The sequence below is a fragment of the Rhineura floridana genome, chromosome 2 (genome assembly GCF_030035675.1).
Source record: "Rhineura floridana isolate rRhiFlo1 chromosome 2, rRhiFlo1.hap2, whole genome shotgun sequence".
NCBI lineage: Eukaryota > Metazoa > Chordata > Lepidosauria > Squamata > Rhineuridae > Rhineura > Rhineura floridana.
Window position 1 is genome coordinate 157,791,234 of NC_084481.1, and position 18,596 is coordinate 157,809,829.

The 18,596-nt window shown below is 41.9% G+C and overlaps 1 protein-coding gene across 1 annotated transcript in view; it reads right to left on the reverse strand.

Annotated features, from left to right (window-relative positions):
* Positions 1 to 18,596, reverse strand: part of MYBPC3 (myosin binding protein C3) — a 123,945-nt gene that overhangs the window by 5,451 nt on the left and 99,898 nt on the right. Inside the window, exons 27-30 of the mRNA XM_061613178.1 lie at positions 14,353 to 14,441; positions 7,302 to 7,497; positions 4,322 to 4,461; positions 3,090 to 3,249 (exon numbers count right to left, since the gene is read on the reverse strand). Of these exons, the coding sequence (XP_061469162.1) occupies positions 3,090 to 3,249; positions 4,322 to 4,461; positions 7,302 to 7,497; positions 14,353 to 14,441 (585 nt within the window). The remainder of the gene's footprint in view (positions 1 to 3,089; positions 3,250 to 4,321; positions 4,462 to 7,301; positions 7,498 to 14,352; positions 14,442 to 18,596) is intronic.

An 18,596-nucleotide genomic window follows, 5' to 3' on the forward strand; every position in this document is an offset into this window, starting at 1 on the left:
CACACATCCCTTCCATATCGTGTGATAACAGGCTTTGCAAATATTTGAAATTCTCCTGTTCAAATTTTTGAATAGCAAATTTCAAAGCAAAATTTAAACTTGCATTATGGATTATGATTTTTTAAAAACAAAAACTTTCATGCTTTAGTCTTAGCTGCCTGCCAAATTCAAAGCAATCAACAGATGCAAATTCAAATACTGTTACTGGATGTTGCTTGTCAAACTGAACAAAAAAAGTTCCATTCAAGTCAACTATCAAATCTTAAATACCATGGCATGCTAACCATCAAATACTTTCAAATACCACTGCTTTTCAAACCACCTTCCAGGAAACCTAGGTTCTTTGGAAGCTCATCAGAGGATCTCAAGGAAAAGAACAGCTTGCATACCTAGGCATATGCTTGGTGCACCTTTGGCCACACTCTCAGTTAATAAATGTATAGATAGGCAACACTGGCCCATGTGAATTGACAGTGCATCCTATAGCATGCCTCAGAATATTTCATAATGCACAGACTTTATGTGGCAGACACCCAGAGGTTCCTTGGAAAATACTAACATGAAAACTGTTCTCTGATGGCACTGAGATACAATTGCATATCATTTATCAAGTGTTTTGTATTGTATGCTGTCTATCAATTACTGCCAGTGGTGTAGCTGTCCAGGGTCGGTGTGTGTGTCTTAGATCTCTTACTTTTTGGAGAGCAGTGTCCCAGCAGAGTCCCTACGTCTCCAGCATCCTTTTATGCTGACTGGAGTCAAACAGAGTAAAAGGAGGCAAGGCAGCCACTGAGAAAACCTTTCTCAGTCGCTAACACTCCCCTTTCATGCTGATTGGCTACTAGGGATGTCTGTTGTTAGAGAAGGATTGTGTGAGAAGGACTGAGGAGTGTGGAGATGACGAGGAAGAGCAAGGGAGCAGGGGAAAGTGGGAAAAGGAGGTGGGCGAGGGGAGAACTTGGGCTGAAGGGGTCTCTTTCTCCCCTGTGCAGCCTCCAGTTTGTTAACAAGGATCTTATTTTCAACCCAACAGCAAAAAAAGGGTGGGGGAGATGTGTGTTTTTGTTCCAGCCCAAAGCCAGGAGGAGGGAGAGTGTGTTTGTGTTTGTGGGAGGGACAGAGGGAAGGAGGCTAGGGTCAGAAATTTCCATGCTTAAATTTCCTCCTAAAACTCATAAGCTCTGCTCAAATGCAGTTACTCTGAGTCTTAGTATGGCAACCAAGAAGAGAAACTAGACAATATGAAATTCCTTACTTTATAGCATCTTAGTACATTTGCCTATGTATGTGCACAGAAAATAACAAATCTAGGTGAAAGGCAACATGTGGTGATCTGCATTGATCATTGTAATGCATCACCAAGGGAAAGTACTCCAAAGTAAGAGAGGAAAGCTCATTTTATTGTATAATCTTAGAAGGGGGTGTGGCTGTGCGGAGTGTGACTGTGAGGGGTGTGTGTGACTATATCGAAGGACCCCTGCACCTCTGAATTTGCCACTACACTACTGAATTTCCTGCAACATAGCAGCTGTGAGCTATCAATTACTATTTTATGTCAAACATTCGGTGAATATTGGAGCACTCGCAGAATACCTGATGAATATTTTTGACATCAAATTTGCAAAGGTGATTGTTGATTAGAATTTTGGGGAGCAAATTCATACCATGTAAGAAGAGCCTTGCTGGATTATAACAAAGGCCAAGCTAGTTCAGCACCCTGTTTTTCATAGTGGCCAACCAGCTAGCCATGTAAAGCCCACAAGCAGAACATGAGCACAATATCCCTTTTCCACTCTTGGAATAGTATTCAATGCCAATCCTAATTAACATGACCAACTTAGGTTCATTAATTTCATCGGGTCTACTCTGAATACAATCCTTGTTCTCCAGTTATTGGTATTAAGAGTCATGCTATCTCTGAACTGAGAGGATGGATATAGCCATCATGATTAGTAGCCATTAATGGTCTTATTCTGAATTTGTCTAATTTCCTTTTAAAACCATCTTTTAAGTTGATAGCCATCAGCACATCTTATAGTAGTGAATTCTACAGTTTAACTATGCACTATGTGCAGAATATTTTGGTCAAAATGTGCATTACGCTATACTTTTATTGAAATGCATATACCAATTTGACTCCATTTACCCATTTTAGAGAGCTCATTTTGGACCTTTTTACAAGCTGTTTTTGTTTTTACTATCTGAATAATTTCCAAGCTTTCCTAGACTTTGGTTCTTCATTTTAAATTAATTATTTTTGTACACCACTTAGTTTTATCTCTAATATCTGTTTTTACTTAGTTTTAATGAAATGAGATTTTTATTATATTAAGCAGTATATTTTTTAAAAAAAATAAAATAAACAAATATGCCATTGGCAAACTTGGTAGTTTCACTGCTCACCCCTAACTCTAGATAATTTATGGACAGCAACTGAAAAAGCACCGATCCCAATATTGACCATTGGGGAGCCCCAGGTATTGCATCCCTGCATTTTAAGAACTGTCCATTTATTTCCTGTCTGCTTCCTGTTTTTAACCAGTTGCCCATCCATAAATTACCCTATCCTTTTAATCCATGACTGCTAAATTTGCTGAGGAGTCTTTGGAGATGAACTTTGGCAAAGGCAAAATACACAATGTCTACTGGATTACCCCTCTCCACATGCTTAATGACATACTCAAAGAATTCTAAAAGGTTAGTGAGTCAGGACTTTTCAGAAACCATGTTGATGGTTGATGGCAAGACCTGATAATATGCTTGATAATTTTCTCTTTAATAATGCTTTCTACCAATTTACCGAGAACAGATGTTAACCTAATCAGCTTGTGATTTCCTGGTTCCCTCCTTAAAAATTAGTGTTAAATTGGCCACTTTCCAGTTGGAGGCCAATCTTGGGAACCAGATCATTTATAAGATAATTAGTTTCAGTGTGAAACTGTAAGAACTTGTGTAGATACCATCTGGACCCAATCACATGTTAACTTTTAATTTCTCAGTAAGACTTAGAACTTTTTCTATTGCCTTCTGTATTTGCTTCAGTTCTTTAGACTTCCATCCTGAAGATGTCAGTTCAGGCACTCAGTTACCTGTTTTTTTAATTAAGGCAGAATTTTTGGTGGTCGCAGCATTTTCGCTTAATCCACACACATTTTCAGTGAAGATCCGGAAATAATACTCATTTCCCATGATCAAGTCTGATGCTACACAATTAGTACGTCGATAGTGATCAAAAACAGTATACCATTCCTGAAATTAAATAATCCAATGTCAGAAAAATAGATCTTGCAAAGGACACAGTCTGGAAATCTGCAAAAACTGCATGGTTGAAACAAGCATGTGAAATACCGGGGTATGGGAGGGGGTGGAAATGGCAGGATTTCCCTGTCACAGTCAATGGCAAGCAAGAATTCTTGCAACAGCTGTGTTTGGGAATCAGTAATAATTTCTTACAAGTACATTGGTTGCCATTGAGTATTTATTTTCTCAGTAATGCAAAAGAATTCTAGTCATAGATGCTGATGTCATAAATAGGAAAGGAGGACTTTCTCCCATCTTATATCTTTGCTTTTGCCTATGTTGTAATTAGTTTCATAGATAAATGTTCCAGGTGTAGTTTTTCATTTATACTCTGCTTGTGCATTACATGCAACCCCAAAGTAACTACATGAATAACGTGAAATTACTGAAAAACCCCATACTCCTACTGTCATTTATTTATTTTATTTAATAGATTTATATACCACTTGACTGTAATAAAATCTCTAAGCAGTTTATAAGCAATATTAAAACAAACTGTTAAACAAGTAATTAACATTTAAAAGACAATTAAAATTAAAAAGAGATTAAAACATTTCAACATGCGTGGATAGGCTTGCCTAAAGAAAAAGGTTTTAAGCAGGTGCCGAAAAGAGGACAGTGAAGGCGCCTAGCTCATGTCAAAAGACAGCACATTCCAAAGTGTAGATGCAGCCATACTAAAAGACCAATTTCTTACTAGTATGCAACAAGTATTATGTGGCACTCTGTAATGATATATGTTTTATGGTGATAATTATTATACAATACATACATACACACACACACACACATATGTATATATATATATTAATCCTGAGTTAGCACATTACTTTGCCTACTTTTTTATTTTCAACCCTGTAACAATGCCACTTTGCATATTGAAGCAACCGAGTGGGCACACATGGGGTAAGCTGATCCCACAGGTCAGGATTAGGCTGTGACTCAAGGAATTAAAAGTTTCACTATACATGACTCATACAGCTGGGTGGACTCATACAGTTATCCAGCCTGTGACCCTTACCATTGTTTTTTTGTCTGCCTTTTGGACAGTGTATCCTGTGATTAGAGCATTGCCATCATCTTGGGGTGGCTTCCATTCCAATGCAACGTTGAATCCCCATACATCCACAATCTTTACATTCTGAGGAGGGCCAGGCTTGTCTACAGAAAGTAACGCAAAACGAGCTGTTAAATATTCTAGATATCTTCATGAAGACAAGAGCAAGCCTTAAATCGCCTATCTGTAACTAAAGATGTGCTAGAATTCTGCCCAATTCAGAGTTGATACTGATTTTTCCATTAATTTGCTTATTCTCTGTATCGTGAATTGGATTTTGATGTAGTGATTTTCTATGGCTATTTTTTGGGGGGGGAATTACATAAAAATCCACCTCTAAAATACCGATATTAAGAATGATAATTTTATTTATATTTCCTTTCAAAATATTGGTATTTCCTGTCAAAATATTGATATTAATATCAATATTTTTTGTGAGGGAATAAAATGGATCAGTAAAGCAGCGGCTAGCGGACAAAGAACAAACCTGAATCAATATTGGCCTGTTAGGCTGACAGAATGCTTCCAAACCGGCATTGGCCAATGGATCCCATCCCTACCTGTAACTGCCGTTTTTCTGTACCATATTTTTCTCCCATAATAAAAAATACTTTCTGCTATATTAATATTGCTCCATGGTTTGCTCCAACTTTGGGAATATAAACAATAATGTGCAGTTGAATGTCAGCTTTTGTTAGCACTCACATAATTGACATGGCTTTGCATTTATTGTAGTTTTTCCTCTCAAGAACATTTTTTATTTGGAAGCTTAGAGTAACTTTAATGACAGGTTAAAAGGGATTTCCCCCCTCTCTCTTGAAAGATGATAGAGTTTGGTCCAATGTATCATGTCTCATTTATATCTGAGTCCATAAAAGGGCATCAGCATGTGTCTATTGGGTGCATTCATTAATCCCTCCTTAGCTGGACACCTGTCAAAGAAGGTCAACTCTCTACAGTCTATTTAAATGATCAGTGACTAGTTCACTAGTTACCCCCAGGAATGTCGAGTTGGGTTCTCAGGCTTCCAGATGACATGCACACCACTCCATAGCAACTGAATCAAGCCTTTCAGTTATTCCTTTATTTTTGCTGTCAAAATCTTACAAATCTAGGGATAGCAGTAATAGGGTACAATTAGAGTGAAGCAAGCCTGTCAAGAATTTAAGCTGATGCTTTCAGGGCTGGGGCCAAAGGGTGGCCAGGTCAGGCCCTGCAGCCCAAATGGGCCCCTGAAGGGCCCCTTCTTAGGGTGTGGGGGTAGCGGTCCCACGATCCTCAGCAGAGTCAACTCCTGACTCTGCCGCAGATCACAGAGATGGAGCTTCCAGCCCCCCCCAGACTGTGCAGGCCCCGGTGACCGCCCACTCCACCTACCTCTAGTCCCTTTCTGTGAATGTCCTGCGTGTGCAGCTGCCATCGACCAAGATGGCAGCAAAGGCTTCTCTAAGGGGCTAATGCCCCGACCACCATCTTGTTTGATGCCAGCCATGTGTGTGCATGCAGGGTAGTGCACATGCATGCCATCAACAAAGATGGTGGCAGGGATATCAGTCCCTTAAGCCTCTGCCGCCATCTTCGTTGATGGCAGCAACCTGCATGCCCAGCGCGCAGGGCATTCACAGAAAGAGAGAAGAGGTAAGTGGAGTCGTCCCGCCCAGTCTGTAGGGGGGGCTGGGAGCAGGGGGGCTGGGGAAGGCTGGCGTGCAAGGGCCCAGTTAAGCCTGGTGCCAGCCCTGGATGCTTTAACAGTGGAAGGCCGCTGGGGAGGCTGAACATTCTAATTTCTCACCACGGATTAAATTTGTATTTCATGCTGCTGTAAAGCTTGCATATTTTAGCCCCAAACTTGCAACTTTCTGTTTTGTTGTAATATATTTTAAAGTCTGTTCTTATTATGTTTTAAGAGTGTGTTTAGTGCTTTTGTTTGCCACCCTGGGCTCCTACTGGGAGGAAGGGTGGGATATAAATTAAATAAACTTTAGAGTCAAACTGTGAATTTCATGGCTCCTGACATCTTTTTCTGTTCCAAAAAGTCAGGGGGAAGGGGATTGGACCAGGACAACTTTGCTTGGGCAAAGGATTAGACCTCTCTTCCCCCTTGCTGCGGCTCCAATCCAAATCTGCCCCCCCCAGCTGCTTTTGTGCCGGAAAAAGTGTTGAGCATGCCAGCCATGCAATTCTCACATAATGTATTTAGACTGATTCTTAGAGAACAGCGGGGGGGGGGGACCTCCCAGTGGTCATCTCATGTTGTTTAATACAATGGTGGGGTATGGCATCAGTAACATTAAGCAGGATTCACACGCACAAATGGAATGGTAATTTTTTTCACTAGCCACCAGGTTTTTATGGGCTCTGAAGGAGCAAACGCAATGAGCTGAATGGATGTTGTTAAGCTACTAGAATTGCATCACTGCTTGTTCTCTCTTTTACGACTGTCATTTTATGAATTGTTGAAATGTCTTTTAAACATTTTGTTTTGAAGCGTTGTGTATTTTATTGCTGCCAAGCCCCTTGCTGCCAAAATGGGGGGGGGGGAATGCTCAGAAACAACAACTCTCATGTTTTTTAATACTTGTTGCATGCTTGCAATTACAGCTTATTGAATACATTGTAGACAGACATTTATGGCAGATATTTGCCCTGGTCCTGGGGCCACACAATTTGTGTGTGCATGGGCTTTCCCATTCATTTAAGTGGAAACAGCTGCTCCATGTGTAAAAAGGAAAATATTACTTGGATTTTGTATACTGTATTCAAAATGCTTCACATGTTATCTGTAATTCTTCCTGACCCATAAGTCTAATTAGGCCTGCCAGGCCTCCCCATTTGTCTCACAAGGCCATTTAGCCAAGCCAAGGACTTGAAACTCTGTACATTTACCTGCACCAAAGTGACTATGCTTAGACAGGGAATTCCTAAGACTCCAGCAGTTTCTTACCCATGATCTGTATGGTAATAGTGACCTTATCTATCATGTTTTCTATTTGCACCTCTACTTCATATATTCCAGAATGGTGGCGCTCAGCCTTTCGGATAAATAGGATGGTGTCTTTGTTGCTGTTTCGAATTCCAACCTCCTTGGAGTCTATTGGCTGACCATCCTTTGTCCAGATAACTTTAGGTCTAGGTTTACCCTGCAGAAGAAAAATGGAAATAAAAGTTACCGAGTACTTGGTACATAAAATGCAAAGAAAGTACCATGAAAAACATCCAAAAATACAGAGTTGGGCAATATCTTTATTAGGACCAACCAACACGTCATGAAATAGTGAGCAAACTTTTGAGTTTTCCAGTATTCTTCCACTTCCATTTCATCAGATTGGATGTTAAACATAGCAAGAGGATAGGATAGGGGGAAGAGGGAAAACAAGCAACGAACAAAACATTGGCTTGGTTACTGCCATAACGTCTGTATTTAGACTCAGTCTCAAAATGAAGATTGCAGATTGGATTAGTCTGCTAGGAACTGCAGGTCTCCTGTTGCACCTAAGATTCTGGCTAGAACAAAACAGCAGTGGCTGAGCCCCATTTTTGGAAACAAAAAGGTAGTGGTTACCCAGATCAGGCTGGCTCTTTGTCTCTTATCCCACCACCTGCTTTGCATAATGTTCAGCCTGATAAAGAGTTCTGGAGAACTCAAAAGCTTGCTTACTCTATTCTGTGACACTTTGGTTGGTCCCAGTAACTATTATTCCCCAACTGTGGATTCTTGAGTATTTTTTGGTTCTAATCCCCTATTCCACATGGAAATTCTTGACTCTTGTTTAGCTATTCCCTTTGCACGATACATTTACTACTCTTGCACATTGTAACAACACACACACACCACCAAGAAATCCCTTTTAACTGCCCTGTCTAGCACAAGTCAATTTATAGTTCTCATCTATATCTCACTCACTGGAAAAATGTTAAACTTGACTCTCCACCACCACTGTGTGTGTGGCTGGATGGTACGGCATATTTGTTAATCTCAAAATATTGTCATTTGGGTGCTGGGAAAATATGAGTAATAAGAAAAGACATTTAAATCTTGCATAGCAAATGAGCAACATCTGATTGTCTGAATAGACCAGACATCGGGAACCACATCATCTATTGGCCGTGCTTGCTAGGGCTGATGCAAGTTGTAATTCAACAACATCTGGAGGGCCAAAGTTTCCTCACCCTGGAATAGACCTTAAAATTGATTATGCGTTTTGGCTCCACGAGCTAGAGGGAGCCCCAGCTGATGAAGCGTCAAGGCCCCAGCTGACAAAGCGTCAAGGCGAGTTAAGCAGCAGAGCGAAAAGAGGGTAAGTAGCTCCCATTTATTCCATTATTTAATTGAAGTAAAACAGCTCAGAGCAATAAGTAATAAGGGCAGCCCAAGGTCACCCTGAGCTAGGAGCCAAATCCTGAAGGAACCTATATCTTATGAGACAGATCCTAGGAGAAGGAAGCCCATAGAAAGCTAGTTTTCAACACCACCCTAGCAGGAAAGCTTCAGGGGACACTGTAAACAAGGCTAAATTCCAGTCGGAGAGAAGGGGGAAAAGGAAACTCCACCGACACATACAGGGAGAGAGTCAGCTCAGTCCTTGCTAAAAAGGGCAGCTTCAGCCTTCCTGAAACACAACCACAAGCTCTGTTTCCCTAGGTTAAAGAAAGGTCAGGCTGTTCTAGGTGGGAAAACAACAAACACAAAAGACTTGCCTGGAAGGCGAAGCCCCTTGATTAGATTAAAAGCAGCCAAAAGCTTAAACAGCCCCGCCCCTCGCTCAGGAAGGAAGGAAGCCTGAGAGAATACTAAAGAGTTAAGCCCCAGCTGATAGCCATCAGCCTCAAGTAACACATCATTGGCTGGCAGCAGTAGCTGGGAGGAACCAGCCACACATATAAAGTCAGAGCACCCTAGCGAGGGAGCCTGCTCCACGAGCTGGAGGGAGCCCCAGCTGACAAAGCGTCAAGGTGAGTTTGGCAGCAGAGCGAGGAGGCCAGGGCCCCCCACTCTGCCCGTCTGTTCCCTGACCTCTAGTAAACCGCAGTCTCCAACCCATTGACATAATAAACCTTAAACAAAACTATGCAGGTAAGAAGCCAGCAGGGGTGTGGGGGCTTTCCAGTGTTTTGCACCGCCTGCAGCATGTACGACTATCTGCCTGTTGGACAGAAGTCGTGGGTGTGCTCTCGGTGCAATGAGCTCCTGGCTCTCCGGGAACGACTTCATTTCCTTGAGGCCAAGGTGGCGGACCTGGTAAAGCTGAGAGAGGCAGAGAGGTGTGTGGAGGAGGCCTTCAGGGACGTTATAGCTGTGTCCCACTCCAACGATGATAGCTCTCCTGCTATCATGGAGAACGATGGTCTCGGGGAAGGAGAGCATCCAGCTGAGGAAGAGGGAAACAATCCCTTAGAAGGGACCCATTCCTTGGGGGATGAGCAGCTATCCTCTCGTGCCGAGGATATATCTCCAGGGGGTGGAGGGATCCTTGTAGTGGGTGATTCGATCATTAGGAACATAGACAGTGGGGTGTGTGATGGGCGTGTAGATCGCAAGGTGTTTTGCCTGCCTGGTGCGAAGGTTGCGGATATCGCCCGTCGTTTAGATAGTTTGGTAGACAGTGCTGGGAAGGAGTCAGTGGTTGTGGTGCACGTTGGCACCAACGACATGGGGAAATGCAGCCGTGAGGTCCTGGAAGCAAAATTTAGGTTGCTAGGTAGGATGCTGAAAGCCAGGACCTCCAAGGTGGCTTTCTCTGAAATGCTACCAGTTCCACGCGCAGGACCAGCCAGACAGGCCCAGCTTCGCAGTCTCAATGCGTGGATGAGACGATGGTGTCAGGTGGAAGGGTTCGGATTTGTTAGGCACTGGGGAACATTTTGGGACAAGCCGGGCCTGTACAAAAGGGACGGGCTCCACTTGAACCAGAATGGAACCAGACTGCTGGCACTTAAAATTAAAAAGGTAGCAGAGCAGCTTTTAAACTGACTGAGGGGGGAAACCCGACAGGAGCTGAGAAAGGTCCGGTTCGGAATAAACCTCCCCCCTGGGATAAAAACCAAAGAAATGATGAAATTTTAAAAGGGGTAGGCCTAGAAGTAGGCATTGTGAGAGCAGGGGCACAGGATATAAATTCAGAAGAGCAAAATTACCACAGGCCAAACCACAAGTGCCAAAGACACTTGAAGAGAGACACTGCTTACAAGTGCCTGTACGCTAATGCTAGGAGCCTCCGAACCAAGATGGGAGAACTGGAGTGCTTGGTCTTAGAGGAGAGCATTGATATAGTGAGCATAACCGAGACCTGGTGGAATGGAGAAAACCAGTGGGATACGGTTATCCCTGGATATAAACTATATCGGAAGGACAGGGAAGGACGTATTGGTGGCGGAGTCGCTCTATACGTGAAAGAAGGCATTGAATCCAGCAAGCTTGAAACCCCAAAAGAGGCAGACTCCTCCACAGAATCGTTGTGGGTGGTGATACCGTGCCCCAGGAGGGACTTAATACTGGGAACGATCTATCGTTCCCCTGATCAAAATGCTCAGGGAGACCTTGAGATGAGATATGAAATTGAGGAAGCATCCAAACTAGGAAATGTGGTAGTAATGGGTGACTTCAACTACCCGGACATAGACTGGCTGCATATGTGTTCCAGTCATGACAAAGAAGCAACGTTTCTAGATATTCTAAATGACTATTCCCTAGATCAGTTGGTCATGGAACCGACCAGAGGGACGGCAACCCTGGACTTAATCCTCAGTGGGGACCGGGACCTGGTGCGAGATGTAAGTGTTGTTGAACCGATTGGGAGCAGTGACCACAGTGCTATTAAATTAAACATACATGTAACTGGCCAATTGCCAAGAAAATCCAACACGGTCACATTTGACTTCAAAAGAGGAAACTTCACAAAAATGAGGGGATTGGTAAAAAGAAAGCTGAAAAACAAAGTCCAGAGGGTCACATCACTCGAAAATGCTTGGAAGTTGTTTAAAAACACTATATTAGAAGCTCAACTGGAGTGCATACCGCAGATCAGAAAAGGTACCGCCAGGGCCAAGAAGATGCCAGCATGGTTAACGAGCAAAGTCAAGGAAGCTCTTAGAGGCAAAAAGTCTTCCTTCAGAAAATGGAAGTCTTGTCCGAATGAAGAAAATAAAAAAGAACACAAACTCTGGCAAAAGAAATGCAAGAAGACAATAAGGGATGCTAAAAAAGAATTTGAGGAGCACATTGCTAAGAACATAAAAACCAACAACAAAAAATTCTATAAATACATTCAAAGCAGGAGACCATCTAGGGAGACAATTGGACCCTTGGATGATAAGGGAGTCAAAGGTGTACTAAAGAACGATAAGGAGATTGCAGAGAAGCTAAATGAATTCTTTGCATCTGTCTTCACAGTGGAAGATATAGGGCAGATCCCTGAACCTGAACTAACATTTGCAGGAAGGGATTCTGAGGAACTAAGACAAATAGTGGTAACGAGAGAGGAAGTTCTAAGCTTAATGGACAATATAAAAACTGACAAATCACTGGGCCCGGATGGCATCCACCTGAGAGTTCTCAAAGAACTCAAAGGTGAAATTGCTGATCTGCTAACTAAAATATGTAACTTGTCCCTCGGGTCCTCCTCCTTTCCTGAGGACTGGAAAGTGGCAAATGTAACGCCAATCTTCAAAAAGGGATCCAGAGGGGATCCCGGAAATTACAGGCCAGTTAGCTTAACTTCTGTCCCTGGAAAACTGGTAGAAAGTATTATTAAAGCTAGATTAACTAAGCACATAGAAGAACAAGCCTTGCTGAAGCAGAGCCAACATGGCTTCTGCAAGGGAAAGTCCTGTCTCAGTAACCTATTAGAATTCTTTGAGAGTGTCAACAAGCATATAGATAGAGGTGATCCAGTGGACATAGTGTACTTAGACTTTCAAAAAGCGTTTGACAAGGTACCTCACCAAAGGCTTCTGAGGAAGCTTAGCAGTCATGGAATAAGAGGAGAGGTCCTCTTGTGAATAAGGAATTGGTTAAGAAGCAGAAAGCAGAGAGTAGGAATAAACGGACAGTTCTCCCAATGGAGGGCTCTAGAAAGTGGAGTCCCTCAAGGATCGGTATTGGGACCTGTACTTTTCAACTTATTCATTAATGACCTAGAATTAGGAGTGAGCAGTGAAGTGGCCAAGTTTGCTGACGACACTAAATTGTTCAGGGTTGTTAAAACAAAAAGGGATTGCGAAGAGCTCCAAAAAGACCTCTCCAAACTGAGTGAATGGGCGGAAAAATGGCAAATGCAATTCAATATAAACAAGTGAAAAATTATGCATATTGGAGCAAAAAATCTTAATTTCACATATACGCTCATGGGGTCTGAACTGGCGGTGACCGACCAGGAGAGAGACCTCGGGGTTGTAGTGGACAGCACGATGAAAATGTCGACCCAGTGTGCGGCAGCTGTGAAAAAGGCAAATTCCATGCTAGCAATAATTAGGAAAGGTATTGAAAATAAAACAGCCGATATCATAATGCCGTTGTATAAATCTATGGTGTGGCCGTATTTGGAATACTGTGTATAGTTCTGGTCGCCTTATCTCAAAAAGGATATTATAGAGTTGGAAAAGGTTCAGAAGAGGGCAACCAGAATGATCAAGGGGATGGAGCGACTCCCTTATGAGGAAAGGTTGCAGCATTTGGGGCTTTTTAGTTTAGAGAAAAGGCGGGTCAGAGGAGACATGATAGAAGTATATAAAATTATGCATGGCATTGAGAAAGTGGATACAGAAAAGTTCTTCTCCCTCTCTCATAATACTAGAACTCGTGGACATTCAAAGAAGCTGAATGTTGGAAGATTCAGGACAGACAAAAGGAAGTACTTCTTTACTCAGCGCATAGTTAAACTATGGAATTTGCTCCCACAAGATGCAGTAATGGCCACCAGCTTGGATGGCTTTAAAAGAAGATTAGACAAATTCATGGAGGACAGGGCTATCAGTGGCTACTAGCCATGATGGCTGTGCTCTGCCACCCTAGTCAGAGGCAGCATGCTTCTGAAAACCAGTTGCCGGAAGCCTCAGGAGGGGAGAGTGTTCTTGCACTTGGGTCCTGCTTGCGGGCTTCCCCCAGGCACCTGGTTGGCCACTGTGAGAACAGGATGCTGGACTAGATGGGCCACTGGCCTGATCCAGCAGTCTCTTCTTATGTTCTTATGATTCTTATGATTCTTAAATTTAATGAGCTGGGAAAGTACAGAACTCCCAATCTGTGGCTGTGTACACACAGCATTTTATTGTAGAATCAATTGAAACTGAGTTCTTGTTTTTTTGTATCCAGTCCACACACCTTCTAGACCTATTGCATATTTTTTGTCCCTGAAAAGTGCTGCTTGACAAACTAGTTTCATTACAAAAATAAAAGCTCATTGCAAATTGATTCTGCATTACCCTACAGTGCGTCCATTTGAAAACAGATATAAGTGGACTCAGCAATCCACATCTGCCCAATAATGTTGTGGATGTGCATATACCAAGATTGCAAGGGGAGGGTTTTCAAATGCATAATCTAATCAAAGCAGGGGGTTCAAACACATATCAAGACGGCAGGATCTACAATCAATCTACATTGAAATAGCATGGTGAGGTCTTGAGGGTGAGCATGAATGATTTCTGTATTGAGAAAAACTACATTTTATGGTGCAAAAGGGTGTGCACAACCTATATAGCCATGTAGACTGTATTCTGAACATTTGTTTTCTCATTCATTTCAGCTCTCTCGCTCGCTCGCTCGCTCTCTCTCGCGTGCGTGCGTGCGTGCGTGCGTGTGTGTGTGTGTGTGTGTGTGTGAGAGACAGAGGGGGGGGAGGGGGGGGAGAGAGAGAGAATAATGCATATAGCTGCCCAAATAAGGATATTTGGAATGGAGCAGAAGGAGAACTCCAGGAGGGCAACCCATGCCTGCTGAACACGGCTGGAGTGAGGATAAGAGTTTCCATTAGGATCAAACAGATTTAATTAGGTACCTGGAAAGGAACTACAATATTGATTGTGTCACCCACTTTCTTCATTAGAATCTGTCTGAGATTGCGTGGCAGCCAGATTTTGGGACGCTCTGTGGATCAGAAATCAAGTCAGAAGGTTATTAAGTCAAGCCTTTCAAATTGTGTCATATTTATGAGAAAATTAAAAGCACACTGCTAGCAATTAATGTTAAGTTTACATAAATCTAAGAAATTTTGAGTGAAAGCCATCAGCATCTCCTAAGGATATTCAGTAGCTGAACACAGTTCTACATTATTAATTTAAAATAAGTTTGTTCCAGTCACAGGAATTATGATGTTATCTGAGAAACAGAAGTCACACTGGAGATGGAACTGGTGCCTTTCCACTTCATGAATGAGCAGAGCACTGAAAGGTGGCTGTCCAAGAAGACACCTCAATACAAAGCAACCTTTGAATCAAATCCCATGATACAAACAGTGGGGGGAATTATAATGGGTACAATGACTATGAACAAGGGAGACAAATTCAATGCTGCAAAGATCTTCTACCCTACTCTCTCCAAAGTAAAGCCATTTCTTATGGTAGAATTTGTATACACCATTGTCATTGACTTAATGTAGCGGTTTTCAAACTTTCTGCCTTCAGGGAACGCTTTGCACCACACTGGCTTGTTTCCAGAGGAACACCTCTGCCATGGAACCCCTGAATAGTTGGGCAGGAGTGTGCATCCCTTGTTGTTAAAAGCCACATGACTAACATGCATAATCTCTTTGGAGCCACATGTTGACACTGGGTGTGGGGCCAGAGCTACCACACATTAGGCTTGTTCACACATTACACTGAACACTGGTACAAACTGTCTCTACACATGTACAGGCTTTTGAGTAAAAGTGTACACCTGTAAAAGTGTAACATTCATGTTACATGGGAATACCTGTACAAGTGTACAGTTCAATTATTTGTGTACATGGGTACTCGAATTGTACACTTGTTGAATGTAATGTGTGAACACCCCTCTTTCTCTACAGATGATCACTACCCCTTACTATTTTTCATTTTTCTCTCATTTGAAAGAGGGGGAAAGAGGGTTGTGGGTAACAGTCTTAGCACTTGACTCTCCCTTACCCGCTGCATGAAATTAGTCTATGTGCCATAGGTTGTCTACCCCTGCTGTAGGGGATTCTGAGGTGTGTTCTAGTGTGCACACATAGTTCACACAGGTGCTGGCCAGGCCTAGTGGGTCTCACTGTTTGTACTCTATTAATGTACTTTAGAACACACCCAGTGCTTCCAATGCAGCTGCACGTCAGTACTGGCAAGGAACAACTTTCAGGATGGCTTGTCTTATCATTACTGGCCTTCCAATTGGGGAACTCTTGGCTTCCCCAGAAAAGGGCTTGAAAACCACAAACTGAGCTGATTACCCGTTTCATGCCTTTCTGACATGGCACAATCTTCATTCAATGACTTTACCATCCCACTTTCACACAAGGAAGCATAAGTCTCAGATTGCCCCCAAGTGAAAAGTGCAGAAATTGCCATGCCAAAGAGAAGGTTAGCTTTCTATCATCATCATCATCATCATCTTCATCTTCATCTTTATTTTTACCCCGCCCTATTTTCCAAACTGGAACTCAAGGCAGCTTTCAAGCCTTCCTTCCATTCACATTTGGCATAGAACAACACTATCTCATTCAAAACTGACTCCTTGTATGAGGAGAATAAATTTAGCAATGGCTGTTAGCCATGATAGGTAATATAATGCAAATTGAAAACAGTTTGAGAAACTAAATATAATAAACATCAGCACATGTGGGAGCAAGTCACATGGGTGGGAGTTTTATTCAACAGTGCATAGGACTGGGCTGTCAAGTAGCTGAACTGAGTAGAAGTACACAAACTACGGATAAACTGATAAACATGACTGGTAGTGTGCGTAAATTTATATTGTTACCAAAGATCTATAATTAAAATTTGTGGGTTGTGTTTTCTTCTTTTTAACTTGGAGTGTTTCCCTCCCGCACTTGCTGTAAGGTGAAAGAGGCTAACAAACAACTGTGGTTTCCTCATGAGCTGCAAATCAATTCTGTAATAAGAGAAAAATCAACTCATTTGAAATGTAGCATTGGAGGAGAGCTTCGCAGATACTATAGACCGCAAAAAAGACAAATAATTGGATATTAGAACAAATTAAACCAGAACTATCACTAGAAGCTAAAATGATGAAACTGAGGTTTTCATACTTTGGACACATAATGAGAAGACATGATTCGCTAGAAAAGACAATAATGCTGGGAAAAACAGAAGGGAGTAGAAAAAGAGGAAGACCAAACAAGAGATGGATTGATTCCATAAAAGAAGCCACAGATTTTAACGTACAAGATCTGGTTTACAACAGATCCTATTGGAGGTCACGGATTCATAGGGGCGCCATAAGTCGTAATCGACTTGAAGGCACATAACACACATGTCATATGTACTAATAGTGAATTCAGATGCCAAGTTATACCAGCCATGTAGCTAAAATGGAGTTACTGAGAAGCAAATGGAAGGAAACCAAAATCTTTAGGGGAAAAATGAAGGGAGTAAAATATCTAAAAAACCATTCAATCAAGGCCTGGCGTGCTAAGTGTCTGTTCGGGGGATGTGGGGAGAAAAACCCTGGGGGAAATAAAATAATGTATCCTGAAAAATGTGCCTGGCTGAAACACTGAACAGCAGCATTTGACACTGGACACTGCAACATTTTGTCCCGCTTGTACTATAATACTACATCTACATTTCCTGACACAGCTAGTGTTCTCCAGTGACCGGAGATGTCCTCCTTCCAACTCACTGAAGGAATCTGTCTTTATCTGTGATTGCTACTCTGTCTGGAGTGTACCCTTTTAAAAGCCTGCCCGGGGTTTGAGATGCCCTATACTTGTAGTTTATAATAGCGCTCTGGATCATTCTCCAGTTAGTGGAACCCTGGGTCACGTCTTTGATAACACCAGATAGGAATGAGGATTTAGCAGTTACATCACTTGTACCATCTTTCTGGATGCCAGCCAACTGAATTAGACCACTTGTCTATTCATTAGACTATGAATGTCTAGACAGCCGTGGGGTTGGCCTTGCTTCCCCTAAACATTAATCCACACCAAGCATGAAAGTGAAATATTAGAAATAAACACACAGCAATATCACCAGGAGAGCTATATTGAGGAAGAACGTAATTTTTTAAAGCTGTTTAAAGTTAAAGTGTTCAGAATCAGGGACTGGTTTGTTGCATATTCCAGATTTTGACTGAAAGTCAGGAAAAACATCCTAACTGTTAGAGCCATACAACAATGGAACCAATTACCTAGAGAGGTAGTGGACTCTCCAACACTGGAGGCATTCAAGAGGCAGCTGGACAGCCCTCTGTCGGGAATGCTTTGATCTGGATTCCTGCATTGAGCAGGGGGTTGGACTTGATGGCCTTATAGGCCTTGCTGTGAACCGCCCAGAGAGCCATAGGCTAAGGGCGGTATAGAAATGGAAATAAATAAATAAATAAATAGGCCCCTTCCAACTACTGTTCTAAGATTCTATGATATCAGAACCAAAGTCTGACAAGTTAATAGCACTAGCACAGTAATACTATTTGCATACCGCAATTCTCAAAAAACAGAGGAAGAAAAAAATGGTCCTTGATGAAAGTAACAAGAAAAAGACAAAAATCAAGATATGAACACACTGAAAACCATATGCAAATAAATACTGAAGTATAAAAAATTCTAATGAGGGACAGAATGTGCCAAAATGCCCAAAGTAAATTACTTGGTACTTTTAATAGATGGGTAAGCTATACTTAGTTGTTAGTGAATAAAATATAATAAAAACATGGTACAAACATACACAAACAATAATAAGAAGGTAATAACCACAGAATATAAAGAACACGAGCACTAAACAAAAATATTCACATCAAAAATGAAAGCAATACGAATGCCAATAGAATGCACACCAAGAAAACTAGATTACTACAAAAGTGCCTGATTTGCACATCAAAAATGGATAAAAGTAACAAAGGAGCCAGACGCGTTTCAACTATAGGGAAGTCTTCCTCAGTGGCTTCTCCTTGAAACAGAACCAATTTGTGCAGTTCTAAAAATAGCAAATAAAAATTAGCACCTTTAACACACAGGGTGTGCCAAAATAAATGAATACATAATGCTAAAATTAGTACATAACTAACTTACCAATTCACTAGTGCTGCTGCTACAATTAATATATATAA